Raw genomic sequence first — 24,831 nt, 5'->3', positions numbered from 1 at the left:
CGACCGGGTAAAATGCGAGAGGATGGAATCGCCGAAGTGCTTGATGATGAATTAATGATATTATTTCTATGGGCTGGATACTTCGGGTTTCGAACTGAGACAAGACTGAACATTTTGCTGCTTCTTCTTGTCAGTGTCTGCGGCAATGGGTTTGTGGTTCAACATCAGCTTGGCGTGCTTTGCGGCCACTGGGTAAGTGTGCTCTCCACTTTCAACCTCGACTGGAATGGCCGACTAAGAATTCGCAGGTCGTTTCTGTTTGGATATGACAGCGGGTGAGAAATGTAGAAAGTCCCAGGTGTCACCAAAGTCTCATGGCAACCAGAGTCATGACCGACGTGATCCAATCGCCGCACTTTTTGAAATTCTTCAACACGACGAAGACTTCCCCCACAATTGGCGCTATCAACTCGACCTTCTCAGGCGGGGCCGTTTTTGGCAGTCTCATGGGCGGACTCACAATGGACAGGCTGGGTAGACGGTTGACCATCATGATCGGAGCCGCCATCGCACTACTCGGCTCCATTTTGCAAAGCGCAGCCCAGAACCTCGCCATGGTTCTCGTAGGTCGCATCCTCGCCGGATGGGCCGTCGGCCTGCTCTCCATGAGTGTTCCCGTGTATCAGGCCGAGTGCGCACACCCCAAGAACCGGGGCTTCATCGTCGGGTTGGCGCAGCAGATGATTGGCGTCGGCTACATCGTGTCGACCTGGGTCGGCTACGGCTCGTCCAAGGTGCCCAGGACTAGCAGTAAGACTGACCCATATCCAGGCCTTGGAACTTACCGTAATAACTCTTACTTAGGTTTTTCGTGGAGATTCCCCCTGGCGTTCCAGGCTCTGCCTTGTGTGATTTTGATCGGTGGCATCATGTTCTTTCCCGAGTCCCCCAGACATCTGATGGAGCATGACCGCGATGACGAAGCGCTGCGTGTGCTGCGCAAGCTGCATTATAACGGACAGAACGACGAGTGGATCCAACAGGAGTTTCGCGAGATCCGAGTCACCGTGGCGGCTGAGAAAGCGATTACCGCTCCGTGGGTGGCGTCCCTCCGGGAGATAGCCTCGAACTGACCTTTTGAAATTAGGGGCTGGCGCGTCATGTTTACTGTTCCTCAGTGGAGAACCCGGCTGATGCACGCCACTTTGTGAGTAATTCCTTCTGTATGTTGAAATGGTTGGAAGTGACTAACCAAAACAGAGTCCAAGTCTTTACACAATTTACAGGGTAAGAATAGCTTACCAAGAGCTCCCTGCAGTTGCTGATTTCCACAGGATCAACGTCATAAATTATTATCAAACAATAATGTACGAGAGCCTAGGCATCACGGGCGACAGGAATCTCCTGGTGACCGGCATCTACAACTGCGTCGGCCCAATAACAAGTTAGCGCAACGTCTCAAAACTTCAGATTGGAAGACTGACCCCAGACCACAGACTTCTTTTTCATTACATTCATTCTGGATAGAGTGGGAAGAAAAAAGGCAAGCTCACCGTTCTTTTCAATATCATGAAAGACTAACAAGGGTTAGCCATTGCTCTTTGGCACCGCCGGCATCACGCTGGCTCTCGTCTGCGAAGCAATCGTCAATTCTCAAAACACCGATGCGCACAGTAGAGGGCTCTCCATTGCCGGCGTCTTCTTCTACTTCCTAGTCACAGTCGTAAGTCTCTCGCCGTCTCGCCAAGAATTCAGCACTCACTCACAGTGGCAGATGTTCTCCCTTTCCTTTGGCAGCATCAGCTGGGTCTACGCGTCCGAAATCATGCCCATGCAAATCCGAGCCCGAGGAAGTGCCTTTGCGACAGGCATCGGCAACTGGCTGGTGGCAACCGTGTGGAATCAGGTCTCGCCTCAGGGCCTGGAGCACATTGGCTGGAAGTTCTATTTTGTGTTCATCTGCTGGAACGTCTGCATCACGTTCCCGACTATTCTGTTCTGGTTTAAGGAGACGAAGACCTTGTCGCTCGAAGAGATTGATCTGCTGTTTGGAGAGCGCGCGTTGGGTAATCTCCCTAAGAACATCGCCGATGCCAAGGGTCCGGTTGAGGAGGTCATTTCGGTGGGAGCGGAGGAGCATGAGCTCGCGAAGAGGGTATAGGTAGGGGTTTGAAAGACTTGGTAATGTTGAAGAAGAGTGCAACGAGAATTGACGGATTACCACAGTGGGCATCGAGACGGAGACACCCTCCCGAAAATGTAGCTGCATACTTTTCGCCATAGTGGCTGCACCTTGGGAGTTGTCATCTGCGGCCACAGTCAAGGTCGGGGCCTGTCGTTCATTGCTCCGGATAGACCCAAGTGGTGTCACTCCTGTCGACACAAGTTGTGCTATGCTGTACTTTGATCTATTAGCAAAATGTGTGATCTCAGACGATCTTGGCCAACATATGGAAAGCAAAGGCGGGAGAGGTGGGTCACTCCCGTTACCCCTGCCCGGTTCTTGCCAAGCCACATGAACTTCCTGAAATGGTTAGCTCTCAGGAGCAAAGTCCACTCCTCGACAAAATCACAGGCAGAGGACTCTGCAAAGATGAAACAGTCACTGATTTGTTTCAACTGCTCCGAAATGGTGATGGTTCACGAGGGACTGCCATGTTGTCAGCATTAACACGCTCAAGACGAAGATGCAAGAGAATCGCCAGTCAACTGATGTATAGTCTACGTGTGCCGTGTTGAGCTTTTGTGCCGCCGCTATTCAAAAGCTCCTCTAGTCTAGTGGTATCTAAGCCTGAACGTGCTGGCCATCGCCAACGGGACGCGGAATGGGCTGCTGCGGCACCGGGACAACCCTCTCACCGCGATGCTTCTTGACGATGCGCTCAATCGAGTCCATGCCTAGCTTGAGAGTCTCCATGCGAGGGCCGTATGACAGACGGACAAAGTGATGGCAAGGCGAGTCGAACAGGTCACGGCGCTTGGCCGGGTTGAGATCAAAGAAGATCCCGGGCACGACAATGACCTTCTCCTTCAAACACTCGTTGAAGAAGTTGAGACCGTCGTTGATGGTCTCGGGAAGAGCAGAGAGGTCCAGCCAGAGGTAAAAGGTCGAGTTGGGCACATCGTCATCAGGGATGCGGAAGCCCATGGTGCGCAGACGACCAATGACATAGTCACGCTTCATCTTGAAATGAGTCTGCAGAGCGCGCATCTCATTCTGCACCTTGTTGGGCTCAAGCATGGCAATAGCCGCCTCCTGGAAGGGGACGTTGGTACCACCATCGAGGTAGGAACCACAAGAGCCAATGGCCTTGATGAATTCCTTGGGACCAACGATCCAAGCCACACGCCAGCCGGGAAGACGGAAGCGCTTGGTCAGACCGTCGATGATCAGGACGTCGTCCTCATCGACATCGACGACGTTGTCGGCCGCAGAGACGACAGTGCCATCGCAGTTGGTCGTGTAGTTGTAACCACCTGCGCGATTAATCAGACTCCTTTCAGGAGAAGGGGCATGCTCTATGCAGGACTACTCGGCTCAAATGTGCCGTTTCGGGCATGTTCGGAGGGCGGTGTACTTACAATAGAACTCGTCCATGATCAGCGTCGCACGGTTACGGCAGATGTCCTGGATCTGCGCGAGCTCCGGGTTGGTGATGACCTGGCCAGTCGGGTTGCGAGGATTTGAGGTTAGAATGACCGAAGTTCCACGGGCGATTTCCTCTGCAATCTTCTCCGGGTGAATGTGGTAGCCGTCGTCGTGGCTGAGAGGGATAGGAATGGAGGAAAAGTTCTTGAAGAGAGACAACATTTCGTTGTAGGCAGTGTAGTCGGGAATGAAGAAGGAAAGGTAGCTGTTGCCCAGGACTGCAGCAATACGGATGAGGCCTGCACGGCCACCGGGAACGATGCAGACGTTCTCCCAAGTGTACTTGCTGCCCCTGCCCTGCCGATGGTGTTCGTTGTAGAGGTTGGCGACAGCCTCGCGCAAAGGCCTGATACCGGCGGTGGGACCATATTCACGTCCAGTCATGGAAATGTCAACGGTCTGGGGGCGTTCGAAGCAGCCCTCGATCTCGTCGTCGACTTCGGGAGCACCCTGGCCCAGATTGGCCCAGGACGTGGGGTCTTCGAGGTAGCCATGCTCGTAGGCTCGCTCCGAGGTCCAGACGACACCGGTGGAGGCACGGGTGGCGTCGAGTCCAGCATGGACCTTGTGGCCGGCGTGGGAGGCACGGAATTGACGGTGGGCGATCGAGTTTGCCTCTGCGGAAAAGTCAGGGTTTGGACATTTGGAGTTTGAGGTTGGTGAAGCATACCAGACTCGGTCTTGCTAGTGGAGAAGCGACGGTCACGGCCAAAAGCCGTGGAACTCAGTCTGCGTTGTGTGGGAGCCATGTTTGCAGGGTTGAAGACGGAGGAAGGGGAGGAGGAGGTCAACAGCCCGCAGAGAGCCAGGCGCAGTTTTTAAAGCAAACGGGTTGAGGCACACGGACAGCGCGAGTTAAACAGGGCGCGCGGCATCAGCCACCGGCACACAGGGCGGCGAAAGCTTGACAGAGCTTGGTGGAGCTTTTCCGGAGCAGTCTTCAGCTTCGGCTGCAGGCTCCTGAAGATCAGTGGCCAGCGCGAATGATTGTTTCATGGTGGACAGAGGCTGAGGCAGAGTTGCAGGGCAGTGGGCGTTGACGGGGGCAATTCGGCGGGCCATCGACTCAGACCTGACGTTTAGGGCCTAGGGCAGCAAACCAAGAGAAAATCTGGAGTCATCTCTGGGGTCGATACGGCCCTTTACAGGCCCTTTACAGGTTGAGCGGCGAGAAGCGTGGGGTGGGGAGCGGAAAAGATGACGAGTCGGAAGCGGGCAGCGGGTGCTTTTATCGCTCAGCTCCACCGGCGTAACGTCAGAGAAATGCGAACCAAAGACAGCCGTCGGATGGAGGCATGACGTGACGACGGGGAGGCGGATAATTATGCGAAAAGGAAGCAGAAAAGTCAAAACACCATGGCTTCCCTGGAGCTGGAGAGCCTTGGCATCCATCCCACGTGTGTGGTAGGGTAAACAGCCGGGCGGGAGATCACCGCATCTCGTCTATCTCCTGGTCACTCGATATCTCTGTCCAGTCTGGACACACCCCCTTGGTGTGTGTTGTGTGTATATTTATATATATATATATACATGTGCATGCATGCATGCATGCACAAGACACCACACCAGTCCGCTCAGTCCTCAACACCACCCTCCTCTCTGCCATGGCCACCCACGCCCTAAACCAAAAAGACGGCACGGCTGATGGTCTCATCTTTCGTCTTCCCCGCACGCAGCCTGACACCACATCTCCAGACCATGCCGTGTCACCGTCTGCCAGTTTTTGGACTTGTTGTTCAAGGGAGCTGAGTCCAGGGGCCACCAGAGCGCGGCGAATCGGGAGCCGCGCGGCTCATCTTCCGCGCAGCCCTTGCTCGCTCGTGTACCACAGACTGGAAACGAGTGGCCACATGATGCGCGAGCCTGCGCCGAGTCCTGGGTACGAGTTTTGAAAAAGTGTCCGCACCGGTCGTCACCTAGTGCCTGTCAGAGTTGTTTGGCTTCATGTCATCACTGTCAGCGGCTTTGTCAAGCTTTGAGAGGATGAGCTGGAGGAACAGTCGTCGTCGAGGTCGTCAGCGTGTCATTGTGGTGGTTGTGGTGGTGGTGGTGGTGGTGGTGGTGCTGCTGCTGCTGCTGCTGCTGCTGCTGCTGCTGTCGGTCGTGTCGGTGGTGGTGCGCGTCGAGGGCCGACAGGGATGCTTCAGGGCACTGTCGTCGGTGGCTCCACCACGGCATGCCGCTCTCCAGGTGTCCTTTCCTTTTATTGTCCCCGTTATTGCGACCTCCCGTCGTACCTTGCTATGCCTGCCCATCTCCTTGCGCCCACCCCTTCTCTCAACAACAACACCCAAATACTCCATTCCACCGCTCTCTCAAGCTCCCATCGTCCTCTTCTCTCTATCTCTCTCTCTCCCTCTCTCTTTCTCTCTACCCCCTCTTCGCTCGCTCCGACCCAAGCCAATCTCCACTCCAAATCACTCCTCCGCCTCCTGAACACCGCGCGCCATCATGAAGGGTGGGTCGCATCCAAGCCTTGCGCTCTTCTTGTTCAATCCACGGCCTGTGCTAACTTTTGTTTCTATCTTCAGCCCTCATTCTCGTCGGTGGCTTTGGCACCCGCCTGCGCCCTCTCGTACGTCTCCTGGACCCCGCTGCCGCAATGCGCCAGTTGACCCTTTTTTTGCGCAGACCCTCACGTTGCCGAAACCGCTGGTCGAATTCGCCAACAAGCCCATGATCCTGCACCAGGTCGAGGCCCTGGCTGCCGCAGGTGTCACTGACATTGTCCTCGCCGTCAACTACCGCCCGGAGATCATGACGGCCGCATTGAAAAAGGTCAGCCCTACTACCCCGCGCCCCACTCGTCCACCCATGCCTCTTCTGACCCCCCACCAGTATGAGGAACAGTACAATGTTCGCATAGAATTCTCCGTTGAGAACGAGCCGCTCGGTACGGCTGGTCCCTTGAAGCTCGCCGAAAAGATTCTCGGCAAGGACGATTCGCCCTTCTTCGTCCTCAACTCCGATGTTATTTGCGAATACCCTTTCAAGCAGCTCGCCGACTTCCACAAGGGCCATGGAGAGGAGGGTACTATTGTCGTTACAAAGGTTGAGGAGCCATCCAAGTACGGTGTCGTGGTCCACAAGCCTGGCCACTCCTCGCGCATCGACCGCTTCGTCGAGAAGCCCGTCGAGTTTGTGGGCAACCGCATCAACGCTGGTCTCTACATCCTCAACCCCTCGGTGCTGAACCGCATTGAGCTGCGCCCGACTTCGATTGAACAAGAAATCTTCCCGGCAATTTGCAAAGATGGCCAATTGCACTCGTTCGACCTTGACGGCTTCTGGATGGACGTTGGACAACCCAAGGACTTCTTGTCCGGCACATGCCTCTACCTCTCTTCGCTCGCCAAGAAGGCTTCCAAGGAGCTCACACCCTCCACGGAGCCTTTCGTCTACGGCGGCAACGTGCTCATCGACCCCTCCGCCAAAATTGGCAAGAACTGCCGCATAGGCCCCAATGTCACTATCGGTCCCAACGTCGTTGTCGGTGACGGTGTGCGACTGCAGCGCTGCGTGCTTCTGGCGAGTAGCAAGGTCAAGGACCATGCTTGGATCAAGTCGACCATTGTTGGCTGGAACAGCTCGGTGGGCAAGTGGGCGCGGTTGGAGAACGTGACGGTGTTGGGCGACGACGTGTCGATTGGCGACGAGATCTACGTCAATGGTGGCTCCATTCTGCCGCACAAGTCCATCAAGCAGAATGTGGACGGTAAGCTCTCAGCGACTTTAATCGAACATGACGCACGGACTAACTCGACTCACAGTCCCCGCAATCATCATGTAAAAAGTCGATGCCACAGTGCCCATTCACTGGCGCCGGCAACGAAACCGCCCGACTTGATTCCCCGTTTCTGCGGTTCCGCGCCGGTTGTCACTTTTTCTAGTACCTTTAATACCTTCGCATCATCTCCACTTTTGGGTTTTTCGCAAAGAGGTATTCACATTGTCCTTCTTGCTGCAGCTCAGCCTCTTTCTTCTCCCCTCTCACGCTTTTTCGAGCATCATGGCCGCTGCCGCATTTTTCTCCCTTTCTCCTTCTTCTCTTAGCTTTGTACGTGGTTTGATGACTGAGCCGAATCTGACACACGCATGAGATGGCCTTGTTTTGCCGTCCTGTCCACTTTTTGTTCTTTTTTCTTCCACCTCTTTTTGCGCCGAACAAAAAAGCATGAATTCCTTGGTCGAGGGGTGTTGGCTTGTGGGCCGACTGCTGAGTATGTAGACGTAGGTGGTATTGGTTGGTGGAACGGATGAATTGTTGTCAATCCATTGTTTGCGGACTTGTTGGGGAGCTGGGCCTAAACGTTGCCGGGCCCGCTCCAGGCATGGAAGGCAGCGTAGACGCCGAGTGGTGCGGCGAGGCGCGTGGAATGTATGCGTTTCTCACTACTGGCTTCATCTCGAGCTTGGAAGTGCTCTCTCGGATGTTTATGATGCGCATGTCAGCACGTGTAATCAGACACTTCCATCATCGCTGGTCTCCTGCCTACAATGAAACTATCTGTCCGTCCATGCTTCCCTTCTTGTGGTGCACATTGCATTGTGTGCGAGTGATTTCCCCGAAAGACTCCCTTGGCTGTGGAATGCGCACGTAAACAAACGTGAGAAATAGAGTGCCAAGCAGTAAATTACAATCCTCTTAGGATTCTTCTTAATCGGATTCCGGCTATCTGTCTTCTCTCCATCTGTCTGTCTATTGGGTACTATAATTCCGTTCGTCCATCTGATTATCTCAGTTGGACAGGAAAGAAGGAAAGAAAAAAAAAAAAAAAAAAATTGAAGAGGAGAAAAAAGAAAGGGGAATGATCCAAAACTTTCTACAAAAAACAAGCAAAGCAACTCCGCCGTCCATCATTCAGTCGCTTGCTCTATGCTCCCTCACTCCCCTCCCACGCTTCCCTTTTTTGCGCCTTGCCCTGCCCGCTGCTGAATGTATGAGAGACTTGCTTCGTCTGCTTTTGGTCTCCCTTCCATCACCACTCCGCCGACCCGACGTGGGTGGCGCTGAGCCTCGTGTGCTGTCCAAGATGCCAGATGCTTTTTTTCTTTCCACTGAGTCCGTAGAGAAGTCCTTGTCGTCGTCAACGAGCAGCGCAGCAGTCTGCCTGCCTGCCCGTCCCTCATCCCGTATTAAACCACCCAATCACTCAATCAATCAATCAATCCTCAAAGCGAATGCCATTAAAGGCGTTGGTATCGATCTGGCCGCCGCGGTAGCTGCCGCGCTTGCCCTTGTTCTTCTCCTTGGTGAAGCCCTTGCCGCGCGTGACGATGAGGCGCTCGTGCGCCGCGTTGGCGTAGTCGTACGGCACGTATTTGTTACTAGCAAACTTTGGATCTACGTATTGGTCCTTGGGGATGCGGCTGAAGGGTTCGTTTTGCGCGGCGGCCTTGCGCGCGCGCTTGGCGCTGTTGCTGGGGCCGTCGTCGGACGCGTCGGGGGATGAGGACGAGGGCTCGGGTGATGAGGATGCTTTGCGCTTCTTGGATGCGGGAGCCGGCTTGGGAGAGGCGGAGAGCGTGGCGCTGGAGTCGGAGGATGGGGTTTCTTTGGTAGTCTTCTTCTTAGACGCGGACTTTTTCTTGCTCTTCTTGTCTTGGGAGGAGGAGGAGGTGGAGGAGGAGGAGGAGGAGCTGGAACTTGAGTCGGAGCTGTCGCTGTCACTGTCGTTTGAGCTGTCTGACGAGTCGTCCTTTTCAGATGCCTTCTTGTCCGAGTCCGGGTCTGAGTCCGAATCGCTGTCGCTGTCGGATTCGCTCTTGTCGCTGGCGGACGAGCTCGATGATGAACTGTCAGAGCTGCTGGAGGATGAGGATTTGGCGCTGGCGCTGCTGCTCGACGAGGAGCTGCTAGACGAGCTGCTCGAGCTGGATGCCGAAGCTACGGATTCGGCGTCGGAGTCCGAAGAGTCGCTGTCGCTGGAGTCGGAATCGCTAGATTCGCTGTCGCTGTCCGAACTTCCCTCCTTCTTCACCTTCGTCTTGACCGTCTTCTTGTCGTCCTCAGCGTCGCTCTCACTTTCGCTTTCACTCTCTTCCTTCGTTTCCTTCTTCACTCCTTCGACGAGCTCAATGAGGCTGGGTCTACCCTTGGCTGCGTCTCTCCAGCCCTCTTTGTCGGCATTGGCGTCCTTCTCGAGCTGCTGGGCCGCCTTGTCGAAACCGTGGGTCCGCAGAAATTTGTCGACAAGGTCAAGGACGGCGGCCGGGGCCTTTGGGGCGGCCTTGGGTTTGGTGACCTTGCTCTTTGCCATGGTGGTGATGATGGCAACAGTGAGGGGTGGAGGGGTACTGTAAGGTATCTGGGGGTGGAGGAGAGGCAGACAATGGCAGCGCGTTGGAGGGGAGAGTCCAAAAATTCGACCCAGGATCGGCGTGCCAAGATTCACGCGCCGAGAGAATGGCCGGCTGGGAGCAACCCGGACGGGAGCTGACCCATCGACGGACGGCGGAGGGCACCAGGCAGGGCTCCGCTCCCACCAGGGCTCTGCACTGCACTGCGCTGCGCTGCGCTGCGCTGCGCTGCCGTCGCTCCTCAAGCTGTCTCTCCTCGACTGAGACACGCCGCATCCAGAGTCGCCGCTTGCTTTGACAGATCCTGTCACACTCGCCCGTCCCACAACCTCCCGACCTCCTCATCCTCCCTCCCTCCCCCCCCCAACGACACCTGCTGGCCCCGTCCTCCCCCCCCCCGTTCCCCGCGCCCACCGCAATCGCCAGCGAAGCCACTACTCCCGTTTCACCTCGCCCTCGACTTTCAACGTCGCCGCCTGCGGATGAGATGACCGTTGCGCTGTACGCCTCGCGCTCTTTGGATCATTTCTCGATTCACCCTTGAGCACTTCCTGCTGAAATCCGTTGCAACCTCCCGCCATGAACGGATCCTACGACCACCAGCAGAGCCAGGATGGAAGGGCGCCGCGCTCCGGCTCAGCTGCGCCCACCAGCGGCAGCGGACGAGCCGAAAAGTACGAAGACGAGAAGAGGAGGATAATTGAAAGCTGCTTTTCCAAAATGGACACCAACGGAGCCTGTATGCGGCATGAGGCCGACCCTTGCCCGCTGGACCTGCATGCGCTGACTGCTACAGTATCCGAGTCGTACATTACCCATCTGCGCGTCACTGAAGATGCGGCATACCCCCAGTCCCCGCCACCGCCGACCTCGAATCCAAACAACAAGAAGCCCCGTGTCATCATCGTCGCTGTGCGCAGCTCCGGAAGGGTCAGGATGCACAAGGCTCGCGAAAACTCCAACGGCACTTTCTCGATTGGCAAGACGTGGAACATGGAAGATTTGACCGCCATCGAGTCTTTTGTCAATGCCACGCCAAAGAATCCAGAGGAGGCTCAGAGGAAGGATTGGGCTGGTCCGACGGGCTTCATCGTCACCTTGGCGAAACCGTACTATTGGCAGGCAAACTCACCAAAGGAAAAGGACTTCTTCATCAATAGTTTGGTAAAGATTTACGGCAAGTATACGTCTGGGAAAGTGCCGCGAATGCTCGGTTTCAGTCAGAGGGAGATGGACATGATGGCTCGCCCCCCAGCAAAACCAGCAGCGCCATCCAGCCAGAGTGTACCTCCTGCTCCCATTCCAAAGACCCCATCCAGCCCGAGCTCACGCCCACCTCCTTCACGGTCCGCAGATTCTCCAGGACAAGCGGTCGCCGCTCCACCAAGAGATCGATCCAGGGACTCTCCGCGCCGAAGACCCGTGGCAGCAGGTCGGGAAAGTTCAGAAGCTCGCCGACGAGACCCGTCGCAAGACTCTGCCGAACCAGGACTGCCGCCGCCTTTGCAACCGCGAAGCCGCCCTGGCGCATCAGACGAGAGAGCGTCTTCACAATCAAGGCCGCCCCCCTCACGAGGTGGAGAGACTGCGCCAGGAGTTCCGCCTAGTTGGGAAGCTCGCCAGTTGAGATCTCAGCCTTCAGGAGAAAGAGTGGCCATGAGGGGTCCAAGTGGGGACCAAATGCGTCCTAGGCCAAGCCAGGAGCAATTCAGACCTTCCCCTGGCCCTCCGCCGTCACTGTCGTCATCCGCTCGCCTCACACCGCAGTCCTCTCAGTCCGAATTTTCGCAGATGCAGTCCTCACCTGATCCACCTCAAACAAGGGCACAAATTTCTATACCGGTGCAAAGTCCAGCAAGGCGTGGCTTTACCAAGTCTCCTCTTGATCCTTACTCAAAGTCGACGACTCCCATCGACCCTCCACTCAAATCTCCCGCCAAGAAGTCCTTGGACAACAACCCTGGCGCCTACAGTAGCCCAGCCGAGGCTGCCGTACCAAGTCCTTCTAAGCTTGGCCTGAATGGTAACCGACGAGATCCGACTCCACAAGGATTGCGTCCGGATACCTCTCAGAGCAATCTTTCCAAAAAGGATGAAGCGGTGGACGAGCCTCCCAAGGCAGCACCATCCGAGCGCAAGAGGCCTCCTATATTACCTGCTGTATCGACAGGTAGCACCGCAGATGCACCTCCGAAATCACCTCGTTTTGGCGATGTTCCCCCACCTCTCAAATCACCACGCGCTCCACCTTCACCTATCGTTAAGCCTAGCCCCGTCCTGGCGCCACAGGCCATGCCGGGATCCTTTATAGACACGGAAAAGAGCACGCCGGACCTCATGTCCAAAAAATCCATCCCTGAAATGCCGCCAGCCAAGATCGAGCTGGAAGAGCCCAAGGCCGAGGAAACGTCACCGCAACAAGAGTTCAGTCCAGAGGCCACTCAATCTGAGTCAAGCCCTGACTCTCCACAGCCACAATCGCGCAAGAGCGATGAGTCCGAGGAGGCGAATTCGGCGGCTGGCAATGTGCTGATGAAGAAGAAGCTTGCTTCGGCTGGCTCAGATGGCAAGCCGAAGATGGCTGATGTTTTGCGGCGTGCTGCCAATGCATACGGAGCGTTCAAGCCACGTGCTGGTGGTGCCGCAGAAAAGTTCAAGGCTGCACTCGCGGATGCACCGTCCGAACAGAAACCAGACGGCATAACTGGAGTTTTCAATGCGCCTTCGCTTAACAGAACTGGGACAGATGACAGCATGAGGGCTGAAACGCCAAAGTCGGGTGAACCCGAGACCAAGGATGACGTCAAGAGTCCCGATCACGACGTCCCGTCACCGTCACCAGCGCAAATTCCGGAGTTGCAAATTTCTGCTCCCAATACGGCGGCCAAGGCATACCAGGAATCAGACTCTCGACGAGCATCAAGCCCCGATACTAAGCGTGGAAAGTCACCAGAAGACCTCCGTCGTGCAAGGCGCAGGTCCAACCAGCAAGCCAAATACCTTACGTCTCTTGGCGTGGATGTGGGCATTCTCGATACAAGAGGCCTCGAAGTCGAGTCGATTCTGTCCGACTTTGGATGGGGTAGTACTGGCCTTCAGCCTAAGAAGCTCGAGGCTTTTGAAGCCGAGCTCAAGCGCGAAATCGCCCGCGTCGAGGCAGGGGCCTGGCTCAGCAACCAGGACACCGACTATGACAAGGTCGAAGTAGTGGCCACGATGATGGACAGGGTCATTGCGGAGTGCGACGAGCTCGAGGGTCTGTTGACGCTCTACAATGTAGAGCTAAGCAGCTTGAATGACGACATTGCCTTCATCGAGGCACAGAGTCAGGGTCTCCAAGTCCAGACCGCCAACCAAAAGATTCTACAAGCAGAGCTCCAGAAACTCGTCTCGACAATCTCCATTGACAAACGTCAGCTTGAACCACTGCGCGGAGCTGGAATTGGCAAGCCGGAAGGTCTCGAAGCTATTGAACGCGCGCTGTTGCTTTTGTACAAGGCGATGGTGACGATCGATCCTGCGATCCGTCGCGGTGTGGAGATTGGCGAGAAGATGGGTGGCATGGGAGACAGCGAACTCTCAAACATGAGAGCGTTGCAAGAAAAGAAGCAGAACTACATCCAGGAGAGCGCGTTCTTCCTCCAGCGCTTGCGACAGCACATGGACATGACCTTTGGCGCGGCTTTGTTAAACACGAAGGACGCTATCCAACGGCAAAGCGCTGGCCATTCGACCAAACTGGATCCCGCCACGCACGACTTTGCGCGTAACGCACTTTGGCAATACAGCCCTCTAATGTTGTTCGCCAAGGAAATCGATGGTCAGACTTGGGACGCACTCCTGCGCTCATACCAAGAGCGGTCGAAGCCAATCTACAAGGACGAATTTAGGGGTAACATGATGGCCTGGGCCAAGATGGCTCGCAAGATTACGGGCGACGAACAAGATCTTTTGTTCACCTCTCAAGAAAAGGACACGGAAACTCTGAAGAGCACTACGCGCAAACTAACCGTCAAGCGAAGTGGAACTCTTGCGCGAGGGCTCCGATCGAGTTCTGGAGACAAGGCCAAAAACATGTCGGGCACCTTGTTCCCCTTTGAGGCTTTCAGTGGCGCTCTGGATGAAATGTGTCCGCTCGTCTTCACTGAGCAAAATTTTGTCGTTGAATTTTTCCACGCGACTTCCTCGGAGAACGTTGACTTTGCCGACGCTGTCAACGCCGCACCTCCATACCAGCGAAAGGGCTCCAACTTGTTGGCGAGGCGCATGTTTGAGCCGGATCGCGCAATGGCCAAGCGGGTCATTGAGAGCATGGAGTCGATCTTTGGATGGTGGCAGGGTGAGCTTCAAAATTCTGCTGATGGAGTCGTCGGCAGTGATCCTCTGTAAGTGCGAACTGTGTCTGTTAGGTATGTGTTTAACTAACAAACTTGCAGGCAAGGAGTTGGTATTCTGGCCTCGTTGGACCGCAAGCTTATCGAGCTCGAGGAAACGAACCAAGACTTCCTTACCAAGGTCATGCAGGGTCTTCAGGGCCGCATCTCGACGCAATTCCAACGCTTCGTTGAAACCCAAATTGCGGCCATTGAAGACACCAAAGTCAAGATCAAGAAGAGAAAGGGCGTCATTGCCTTTATCAAGACTTTCCCTCACTTCAGTGCCGCCATTGAGAACATGTTACCGGCTGCAGATGACCCGGAACGTCTCGAAGTCAGGGGTTTGGTCGACGAGGCATACCAGAAGATCAACAAGGCCATGTTCGAGTCTTTGAAGGTCATTGCTAAGGAAAGCCCAACCGCCATGGCTGCACAAGCGCCCGGTGTATCTGGCGTAGGTGCAGACCCCGAAGACAAGGAGGCCCTGAACTACCACATTCTGCATATCGAAAACATGAATCACTACATTGAAGAAGTCGATGAGCGCGGAGATATTATCCTGGGTGAATGGAAGGAGAGGGCACAAGGCGAGATGACTGAGCACATGTCGCTCTACGTCGACGCTGTCATCCGGCGCCCTCTGGGCAAGCTTCTGGTGAGTACACCAAGGACTCGAGATGAAATGAACACCTCTAACGTGCGGTCTAGGATTTCCTTGCGCCAATTCCCGGTCTCCTGCGGGCCATGCCTTCAGGGACGCCACAAAGCGCTCTGGCAGGCCGCCCGTCGCACAGCCGCTCCGTTTGGAAAAAGATGGTCGCATCGTACGATTCGAAAGAAATCCGCAAGGGCATCGAGGCGCTCCGCAAGCGCGTCGAGAAGCACTTTGGCGATGCGGACGACCTAGGCATCAGCCGCGGGCTCGTGACCAAGGTGCTGGGCGAATGCGAAAAGAAATACCAGGAGGTGTGGCAGAACCTGATCGAGGTCAACAATACCATCTACGGTGGTGACGTCGACGTCGGTACCTGGGGAGACGAGATTGGTGGCTCCTTTAGGGGATCCAAGTAATTTAATCATGGGCCGACGCGTGGTCTGGCTGTGGTTTGAAAAAAAAAAAAAAAAAAGGTCGGATGTACGAGAGGCTTTCTTTGTGAACGGCCGATCTTTCTTGGTTTCCACGTCGCGCGCGCGCCCCCAACCATTTTCTTTGCCAAATTATCATCGAGCTAGGTGCTGAGCGGTGTGTCGGCTCTGACTTTTGCTTTCTAACCGTTTTGAACCGCTTTTTCACTGCCCGCTTTCCCGGGCTCCCCCTCCTGTCTCTTTCCATCGTCTCTTCCTCTGCAACGACGATGACGGCATTCGCATCAGCAGCAGCAGCAGCAGCGGAAGAAGAAGAAGCAAGTCTACTCTTTTCGTGTGTTGTTTGGGTACAGCGATATTGGTGGATGCGATGATGGTGATGGAGCGGCGTTGCGTTTTTTGGTCTTGTTTCTTGGTCTTGTTTTCTGATGCTCGTCTCTCAGCGGTGCTTTCTTCCCGTCCCCCTCTACTTGTTGAGGAATCGTAGCAGCTCTTGTTTATATACGTCGTCTTGTCTTTTCTTCTTCTGCATCACGTGGGCTGTGGTAATAGAATTGATTCAAACCTTGCATTCTGTGACTTTGGACCCGTTCGTGTGCTGGATCTTCAGGTCTTGTGTAGACTGACTGCCTTTGGGACAGGCAGTTGACTGAACAAGTTGGACAAGACTGATGTGAAATTTGCACTTCCTTTCGCTCTTCTTTCTAGGCATTTGATTAAATTTTGTGACAGCCTGCATCTGCCTACAGAAATCGAACGCACTCTCAGTCGTTCACATCTAGTCCATGCAACGCGGCTTGCTCGTCAAGCCTTGTAACTCTACCGCTCTGGAAGTTGTTGAAGATAGTCACCTTCCAACTCTCTGCGGCTCCTGCACTGCTGCAAATCTACCAGGTATCGTAAAGCATGCATGCCAAAGTCTACCCACTCCTGTCTTTCGCGACGGAATCAGACTTGGACCCGGCGGCCTCCATCTCGACATTATCGTCGCTCCTCTCCGTCGTCTCCGCGCCACCCTCAAACACGGAAAAAAGGGCCATGTCCCTGTTCGGGAGTAAGTTTCTGCCCTGGACTGACTAAACGGCACTGAACTTACTGCAACTCCAGGTTTGGCAGGAACCACGCGCACAGAAGCAGCGGCACCGCGACGGCAAATCCGACAATCGTGATCTTCTTCATGACCTCCGAGTACTGCGAGAGAGAGAGAGAGAGAGAGAGAGAAAGTCAGCCAAGCCCAACACGCCACACACACACACACACACACACACACACACGCGAGGGAAGGAGCGCCATCCATACCGCCAAAGTAATAGCATCACGCTGCGCCGAGCCCCACTCAGGCAAAGTGCCCGTAATCGAATCATAGACCCGATCAATAACGCTCTGCTCCGTGCCCTCGCCCAGATACCTCCTCAAAAAGACCTTGAACTCATTCGTGTAGATGCCGCCGGCGACGCAGCTGCCGACGGCGGAGCCGAGGAACGAGATGAGCAAGACGAGCGACGAGATCTGGGCCAGTTCGGCGTGCGGCACGACGACCTGCGCCGCGACGAGCGCGATCTGCTGGATGAAGCCCGACCCGATGCCTTGGATTAGCTGGACTATGAAGAGCTCGGCTGTGCTGTTGTGAGCGCCGCGCAGCCGGATCATGGCGCCGTACCCGATGCACCGGACTATGACGCCCAGCATCGTTAGCCATTTGTAGCGCCGCGTCTTGTACATGATGATGCCGGCGATGATGCCGGCCAGGCATTCGGTTACGCCGTTGGTGTATTGCTGCGAGGCGAGGCGGACGGGTCAGCGTTGCCCTCTGGCGTCGTCACTTCCAGTCTGCCTCCTGGGCATCCATCCCCCCTTATTCTTTCGTAGTGCGTGAAAGGCTCCGAACTTACAAGAAACGTCGCATCGCGCGCCGAGTAGTTGTGTGCCACGGTGGCCCAAGCATACAAGTATGTGTGCGTGGCCGAGAAGCCAATCTGATCGACTCCGGCCAGCGTACACGCGAGCACAATCGTCAGGTTCTTGCCGTAGTGCACAGGCACCACCGGGTGCTCGGCCACGTACTTTTCGTACGGCACCAGTGCCACCAGGAGCACCACGCCCAGCGCAATCAGCACGTCGACCCACGGCGTCGACCACTTGCCGGGCGTCGACGCCGCCAGCGTGAAGGGCAGGAGCAGCATGGCGAAGCCACTGCATAGCAGGATCATGCCGCCTAGATCGATGAGAGAGCAGAACTCCCATACGCTGATGTTGACTTTGGGCACGAGGCCGGTCTTTTTGGCTCGCTGTTGGAAGTAGAGAAGCGTCCCGATCAGTGGACCCGTGGCTACTGGCTGGTGTGTTGTCAGTTTGAGAGCTTTGCGATTGCTTTTCAGGATTGAGACCAAGCCTTGGTTTCAAAAGTCGTGGCACAAGTGAACATGGTTTCTGTAACTGGAGCTCATGAATGCTCCCAAGTACGTGGCCAAGGTCACCCTGAATATGTGCTCCTTACTGATGCCTGTTGAGGTGTATCAATGCTCCACATACCTGACTTGGTACTGTGTGTCACTACTTTTGCTACCAAGCCTGGGACGAAGAGCAGATCAGAGCCGGGTGGTCCCTTTTGAGGGGCTCAATGAGGCAAGATCAGTCTTGCAAATACCGCAATCGTCTGCACGGGGGCATTTTACGAAATGAAGACTGGAATGAAAAGCTTACCATGACAATAGCAAACATGCCAATGCCCCACCTCCAACCAATGCCATCAGGCTTGGTGACGTCGTCGACAATGAAAGCCGAGATCCACGGCATGATCAGAAAGGGGGCGAAGGAGATGCCAAGGACGAAGCCACGCCACCTTGGCGACGAGACGTCGGAAAAGACGACCGAGTCCAAGATGTTGGTTCCAGATTGGCCGACCTTGTAGAACATGAAGCCGGCGGCGTACGTGTTGATGTTTTTGGAGGCGGCTGTCAGGACGTAGGAGAGGAGGTAGAAGGTGACGGTGATCAGGTACGTCTCGCCACGCCCGATGACATCGCTGATTTTGGCGACGGGTGGCTTGATGACTGCGCTGACAATGGTGCCGGCCGTGGAGAGCGTGCTCAAGACGGACAGGCTGTTGAAGGCTGATGTGCCGTAGTTTTGGTATGTGTAGACCAAACTGTTGTCGAGTTCGCTGTCTACAGTCAGGGCATTGCATCTAGTTGACCTCCCTTGAGAAATCTTACAAGCCAATCATAATCATGGCAAGGCCGAGCCAAAGACAGTATTTGCCATATTTGCCGTAAAGTGCCTGGACAGCCTCTACTTTGGCAACACCAATCGGCCGGTTTCCGCCATTCTGTTCATGCTCGGCAGGGTCGATTCTGATGTTTGCCTCGACCTTGGCATTGTCGTGATACGAGACGGCATCAGCGCTCGTGCTGTCCGGAGTCGAAGACGTCGGCGACGAAGGCAGCCGTTGGTTCCAAAGACGTTTGAGCATCTTTATGATGGTTGTACACGGCAGACGCCGAAGGGCTGACTGGCTTGACAAGCTTGCGGGAGAGGCTTGCGTTTAAGTCCTCCTGTCGAGCCTCCAAGCCCGCCATCCATGCCCTCTGTCTTACTATCGCGTGTGCCTGGTCAGCATCAAGGATGAGGCGGCTGCCAATATTGCCTCTTTTGTTGCGGAGCCAGTCGATGACACGACCAGAAGTTGGACGATTGGTCACTATTGCATGGGTATCGCTGATAAACTTGCATGCAAATAGTGGGTGAGCTAAGGGTGCAACGGCAGGGATGTGGGGAGTCGAGGTCGGTGATAGCACCACGGCTGACTCTGTATTTGGCCACATGAAGGCGGCGCCATGGGTCCCGCACCAGCAAGAAGTTTGTCCAGATGGTGATTTCCAAGTGTGAGGCGTCGGATCAAGCTCCCTCTCCGCAGTTGCAATGTGGTGTGGAGTGCAGGGGTGGTTCTTCGCCCCGAGCGAATCACCATCGTCATTTGATCTCCAACGTGCATACCCGCGTGGACAAGGTGTTTTCTTTTCCGTTTTTGCTGAGCTGTACTTCCACTCCAAGACCTCCAGCGCGAAAAAATGACTTAGTGACATTTTCATAGTGGCGTTTGCAGTTGTTTGACAAGGGCTAGACGGTACTATGTAGAGGCTTGGTGTAAATCGATGGTACGTCCGTCTTTAAGCTTGACAGCCCCTTGACCGACAGCCATAGTCCAATTTTCATCGCGTATACCGCCAAGCCCAGAATCTGACAGCGTTAGTTAGACGAAGAAGCCTTGCCCAATTGGAGTTGTACATTGAACTTGCCCAGCCTTGAGAAATTTTCCAAAGCTTTTGTGGACCCAAATATGAAGTATTAACCTCGACTTAGTGTGAAGGCGGGCCGGTGAATGATGAAACCGGCCGGAAATGCAGTGTACTGGTCCCTTAGATCCATTGAATTGGCACAAGGCCTGGTGAATGGAAGTGGATCTGTTCTTCTGTGCTTCATAGTCCAAAAGCTATCCTGCTCTTCAAGAACATAGGTTTCAAATTGGAGAGGTGAAAGCTCCAAGGCCTTTTCATCTTGTTCTCGTGTTTCCGCCCGTCAGTGTCCTTCAGCTTCAGCTCAAGATGCCGAACTGCGCCGAAACTGACGACGGAATAGCTGTCCTTTCTCAATTTGGCAGGTGTCAGTTGTAACCACGGCATTTGACTTTTGAACTACGGCAGCTGCCTCGTAGCGCAGAAGAGGGTCTCTTTTCTTCTGTTGCTCGATGCAACATTGTTGTCTGAATTTTAAGTTTGCCAAAAGGCACTGTGGAGGAGGTCAATGACAAAGTAACTCGAGCTGAACTCATTATAGCCACAGATTGGATTGGAGAGATTTTTAGGCACTAGCTTGTTTTCAGCCTTGCAGCAAAAATTCTCCGAAGTCGGTGAAATTAAGAGAAACGTTGCATGTCTGAAGCCGGTAAACAAATGGCAAGTCTCTAGGTACCTGAGCTGGTATATTAGATAGCAGCAATATCTGTGAAGGTATCAGCACAAAGTCAAAGTCTTTCTTTCCCGAAACCTCAATGAAAAAATGAACATGCGCATGACTGAGCTGACGATACTTGAGGACTGTGAAAAGTGCTGACATTCCAAACCACTGCGCCTCGCTTGATGCTGTAAATGCATCTCTATTCGTAGCCGTCGACATCAATCGAAGCTTGCCCTTGCAAGAAATGCTGGAAGTCAGAAATTGAAAGAAGTCGGAACAGTGCGATCCGACCCAACGCGATATATTCTCCGTCAATTGTCACATCGCCATATCGCAGCATCACTTCATCTTATCTTTCTCCAGAATCACCGACATTCCTCGTAATCATTCCAGGCTGGTATCAGTCCACAATGCTGGAGCGCGTTAACCAAAGCGGTGTTGCGGCGTCGCTTACGCCGCTTGGCTGATGTTGGCATCAACATGATTGGACGATGAATGTGAAGATAGAGGCTCTCGTAGCCCGGTGCGGAAATCAGACCGAAGTGTCCAGTATACCAGGCGACAGCTGACGATGGAGGATTCTGCAAAGATGGCATTCCAATCCCGTTCGCCAACACTAAAACGTCTGGATTGGCGCCTATCGCCCAGCGTTGCCGTTCGACCGCCGGACATGCTGAGAACGCGGGCGCGCGGCGTGGGTTTGTTGCAAAGAGGTTGAACTCCCGTCTTTACTGCTCATCCATCGCTCATCCCATCCGGGCACGGTGCCTTGATGCAAGCCCACGCCTGACTGAACGTTGAGTTGCACAGAACTTTGATTATAGCCGGCCAGACAAGCCACATCGCCACGTGGATTCCAGCTCTTCTTGATGTTGACCATCTTCTTCTTGCCAGTGCGAACCAAACAATGCTCAAACATGGGATCGGGATAAGGGTCGTGGATTGATGTCAGATCCAATTGCAGGGCGTGATCTTCGAGGCCTGCGAATATCGACGGAGAATATGGCGACGGACTGGTCAGGGAGTATACAGGAGAACCAACCGAGCGGTTTCGGCGGCTGGAGGACTCATTCCTGGGATGCAGAAAGAGATCCCAGCCACTGTCTCCTGACGATTTCGCTTCACCACCCTTACCTACATTTTCAATGTCTGAGTAGTGGTAGGCTCGGCCTCCCGAGACTCGAAGATCGTAAAATTTGAGCAAGCAGTGTTTTGATCCGCCAACCAAGAGTCTTTCACGCGCCTTTGGAAGTATCGAGTACACTGCGCCGTCCTCGGTGGTGTCCCAATAGCTCGAGACGTACGAAGAAGGCGACCGGATATCGTGCACTCGCACCACGCCGTCATACCACCCGCTGAGGAAAAGGTTGGGGTCATCCCGTTCGGGATCTGAGGCTGAAGGCAAGCCTGAAAGGGGATAAACCGACGAAAGTTTGACATCCGTGCCGTTTGACGTGGACGCAGACGAGGCCTCGACGCTGAATCGTCGAATTGGTTCTTGCGCGAGTCCAGTCGGGGTTATCGCACATAGCCGAATGGGCTCCTGGGAAGGACCAACCCCAACAAGAAGACTCTCTGGAGATAAAAAGCGAGCTGACCATATGCGGGGCACCAACGTGGACTCCGCACCATTATCCGGCAGCAAGTCTATCTCGCTCATAGGCTCAATCTCTGAAGTGTTTCTGCTCTCCCCAGGATAGACTGGATAAAGGGCCAAATCTGAGCGTCCCAGAGCGGCAGCCAGCACAGGCTTGGGCGAAGGAGACGTAGAAACAGCCCTCACAAAACGATTATTCGTATTGTAGATGAATCTTCGCCAAGATGGGACTACATCAAGGTTCAAATGGAGTAGATTCAGCTCCCCATCGGCAGTCCCAACCATGACTGGCTCGACATAGCGGCCAAAAGATGGACTACCTTTTTTTTGCGCTGGTCTAAGAATCTGCATGCATGTGATGTCGTCTCTGCCTTCAATTGACCCAGGTATCTTGAAAACGTGCCAATCGGTCTTGTGATGATAGTGGTCAAAGTAGGTATGCCTGTCTGCCGTTGAACAGCTCTCGTACAAGGCTTCCACTGCTGGTCCAGTCTCTTTTGCCCGTATTACGAGATCCGAGCCCGCACTCCATGCAAGTATTTCTCTCCGACCATGAGAGTCTCCGCCGTTGAACCGTTCGTATGAATCTAGACAAGGTACATAACCCATCGTCTGTCCTCGGGGCTTTTTCCATGACAAAAGTTGCTCTCTTGTGTTAAGCGACATAATGGAGCCCGAAGGCTCAAGGTAGCGCGCCACAATGGCCTTGCGATCAAAGTTTCGGGACAGAGTCGTCAGGGAGTGGGCAATGTTTTCTGCCGGCTGGTCGACTCGAGGGTATGATGGGAATCGAACTCTTAAAAAGGTTTTCCAGCCTTCTTCTCGGACAAAAGCGTTCAGTTGGCGGCATGTCTGCGAAAGGTTGCGCAAATCTTGCGCGCGCTCGACGTGGGTCGCTATGTTCGAGAGAAGCTCTGCTGGGAGGTCGGCCAGCATGGTTGGCTGTTCGAATCCAGATCCAGAATCGTCAGCAACAAGTGTTTGCCCAGGATATGCGCAAGCGAGGAACAGCGACTAAGCAGTCGGCCGCGAAGTGTGGAGGCGAATATCAAGACGTGATGCGCGAATCGTGGACGGCGTGGAAGAGTGGAGTTTTGGAAAGACGCGCAGGCGCGGATCGTTGCAGTTTCGTGAAAGACGGAAGCGCGAAACGACTGTCTGAGGCCTGGTGTCAGGCGTGGATGAACGGCGACCGAAAGACTCTGTACAGGGCACGACATAAGCAGCGGAGAAACGAGTTTGAAGAGAAGGAAGACGCAACAACGGGAAGGACGGGACGGGGCGGATTGACTGGAACGTCATCAGGGCTTATCGATAACCCAGAGACGACCGCGCGAGGGAAAGTAAGGCAACAAGGCGCAAAAGTCATGGCACATTGGGAATCTTAGCTTCTACAAGAAGTAGTATACGAACTCTGCTCATTACCCTTCCTCATAGTCTCTTGGATGCCCCCAAGCGCTTAGGTAAATTTTCTCCTGAATACTCTCTGCCAATATTATTTTGAAGTCTATAACCGCAGCCCGTTCCGTCACCAAGGTAGTTGTGGTCTCTTATGGCCAGGACTTTCTCCTCCCTGCAAGGCACCACTCGATCCTCCCAGCCTCCTACTTTCTCACACAATTTCTTGTATGCTTCTATGCTCCAGTTCGTAACCAACTTTTTCTCCCTCACACTCGCAAGATCTCGAAAATTCTACTCGCAGGACAAGTAGAAGCGGAATATACCATCCTCCGTTTATCTTGATGATCTAAGCACCTGAATGACATCTCCAGTCGCGTCCTCCGGTCGCACGAGACCAGCTCGGCAAGTCTACAGCAAACAGATTTCAAGTTCAGTCTGAATCGCAAACATTTCCAAGCCTTTAATACTCCAATCAACCACTAAAAAGCTTATCCAGCTCGCAACTATCACTGGCCGCAGTCTCGAAAGCCACGCCTTTCCAATGACTTTTACGAACGCAACAGCCTGGCCTTGAAGCTCGCTGACCAACCGCTTGGATCATTTTGAGAGAATGCTGCAGCATTGCGAATGCATTGAAATAAAATGAAAGACATAGCCGGACACGAAGATCACCAGGTAGCTCACGCGTGTAGTGCGCTTCGACTTGGACCACAGCAGATGTCGAAAGAAATAAGGAACTCTGGCTCTACAGCTAGACACAGAGAGGGAGGTATCATCTCTCTCGAAATTACTGTCAGACAGACCTATATTCAGCTGAGTAGGAACGAATGCTCCGTGTCTCACCCAGTGCACTGAAGGTCTAAAAGCAACTACATGAGCACACACTCCACTGCTTTACCCTACTGTGTCTGACAGCTAGGTCGCGTGGATGTGTCTACATATATGATCCAACATTGACTCATCTACGCATGCGCGCCTTAGGTAGCGCCAAAACACATGCTCAAATCTCATGTGCTCACGACTGCCTGCCCTAAGCGCACCACCACGCACGTTCACGTCCATGACTATCACAAGCAAACCAGAGGCACCCTACCTCCCCTCGCAAGCTTCCCCACGAACAACCGAAGAGCTACGTAGGTGGCCCTTGGCACAGCGTGTCCACGTCAACTTCCATTCCCTTCCACCGCCTCCCAGTCCCGCTCCCGTCCGTCCATCCATCCATCCATCCATTCCAACCCATCACCCTGTCAATCCCGCCGTCGGCTCATCCTTCCCGTCCGTTCGTTCGTTCGGTCGCTCCCTTTCCGGAGCCCATGCCCTGCCCTGCCCTGCCCGCACATGGTCGTCTGCTGTCTGCCCGCCCGGCCGTACGTGGGTCTGTCGATCCGCATCGACGCCAACCTCCTTTCAAGCACCTCCTCATAGCAGTGGTACCACATGCGAATGCATTTCCACTTGTATCTACTTCTCTACCCCGTCGACCAGCCCATCCGATAGCAAGGACGACAGTGTCAAATCAGCCCCAG

The 24,831-nt window shown here is 54.4% G+C and overlaps 7 protein-coding genes across 7 annotated transcripts; 3 read left to right on the top strand and 4 right to left on the bottom strand.

Moving 5' to 3' along the window:
- Positions 1-16: 16 nt before the first annotated feature.
- On the top strand, positions 17-2,560 carry IWZ02DRAFT_448759 (general substrate transporter). The gene is made up of 10 exons (XM_066767350.1): positions 17-192; positions 249-275; positions 326-750; positions 805-1,036; positions 1,088-1,147; positions 1,201-1,227; positions 1,275-1,384; positions 1,437-1,483; positions 1,532-1,663; positions 1,715-2,560. The coding sequence occupies exons 1-10, from the start codon at positions 146-148 to the stop codon at positions 2,099-2,101; spliced, it is 1,494 nt and encodes a 497-aa protein (XP_066623836.1). The 5' UTR covers positions 17-145; the 3' UTR covers positions 2,102-2,560.
- A 165-nt stretch (positions 2,561-2,725) lies between these two features.
- On the bottom strand, positions 2,726-4,338 carry IWZ02DRAFT_489649 (class I/II aminotransferase-like protein; the record flags this gene model as incomplete). The annotated part of the gene is made up of 3 exons (XM_066769597.1): positions 2,726-3,417; positions 3,523-4,206; positions 4,260-4,338. The coding sequence occupies 3 exons, from the start codon at positions 4,336-4,338 to the stop codon at positions 2,726-2,728; spliced, it is 1,455 nt and encodes a 484-aa protein (XP_066623835.1).
- Positions 4,339-5,904: 1,566 nt separating this feature from the next.
- On the top strand, positions 5,905-7,744 carry IWZ02DRAFT_231964 (nucleotide-diphospho-sugar transferase). Its single transcript, XM_066762957.1, has 2 exons — positions 5,905-6,367; positions 6,428-7,744. The coding sequence occupies exons 1-2, from the start codon at positions 6,041-6,043 to the stop codon at positions 7,640-7,642; spliced, it is 1,542 nt and encodes a 513-aa protein (XP_066623834.1). The 5' UTR covers positions 5,905-6,040; the 3' UTR covers positions 7,643-7,744.
- Positions 7,745-8,472: 728 nt separating this feature from the next.
- IWZ02DRAFT_231944 (SRP40, C-terminal domain-containing protein) lies at positions 8,473-9,978 on the bottom strand. Its single transcript, XM_066762956.1, has one exon. The coding sequence runs from the start codon at positions 9,847-9,849 to the stop codon at positions 8,755-8,757; it is 1,095 nt and encodes a 364-aa protein (XP_066623833.1). The 5' UTR covers positions 9,850-9,978; the 3' UTR covers positions 8,473-8,754.
- Positions 9,979-10,351: 373 nt separating this feature from the next.
- Positions 10,352-15,558, top strand: IWZ02DRAFT_231838 (exocyst complex component Sec3-domain-containing protein). The gene is made up of 4 exons (XM_066762954.1): positions 10,352-10,628; positions 10,686-14,274; positions 14,326-14,920; positions 14,974-15,558. Exons 1-4 carry the CDS (start codon positions 10,469-10,471, stop codon positions 15,334-15,336), a joined length of 4,707 nt encoding a protein of 1,568 aa, XP_066623832.1. The 5' UTR covers positions 10,352-10,468; the 3' UTR covers positions 15,337-15,558.
- A 934-nt stretch (positions 15,559-16,492) lies between these two features.
- On the bottom strand, positions 16,493-18,961 carry IWZ02DRAFT_231856 (MFS general substrate transporter). The gene is made up of 5 exons (XM_066762955.1): positions 18,567-18,961; positions 18,055-18,514; positions 17,849-17,956; positions 17,244-17,687; positions 16,493-17,127 (listed from the first exon to the last, which is right to left on the bottom strand). The coding sequence occupies exons 1-5, from the start codon at positions 18,821-18,823 to the stop codon at positions 16,576-16,578; spliced, it is 1,821 nt and encodes a 606-aa protein (XP_066623831.1). The 5' UTR covers positions 18,824-18,961; the 3' UTR covers positions 16,493-16,575.
- Positions 18,962-20,735: 1,774 nt separating this feature from the next.
- IWZ02DRAFT_231756 (uncharacterized protein) lies at positions 20,736-22,957 on the bottom strand. The gene has a single exon (XM_066762953.1). It carries the CDS (start codon positions 22,838-22,840, stop codon positions 20,945-20,947), a length of 1,896 nt encoding a protein of 631 aa, XP_066623830.1. The 5' UTR covers positions 22,841-22,957; the 3' UTR covers positions 20,736-20,944.
- Positions 22,958-24,831: the final 1,874 nt, after the last annotated feature.

Source organism: Phyllosticta citriasiana, assembly GCF_038021145.1.
Source record: "Phyllosticta citriasiana strain CBS 120426 chromosome Unknown IWZ02scaffold_5, whole genome shotgun sequence".
NCBI classification, from domain to species: domain Eukaryota; kingdom Fungi; phylum Ascomycota; class Dothideomycetes; order Botryosphaeriales; family Phyllostictaceae; genus Phyllosticta; species Phyllosticta citriasiana.
This window is presented reverse-complemented; position numbering and strand designations above follow the sequence as displayed.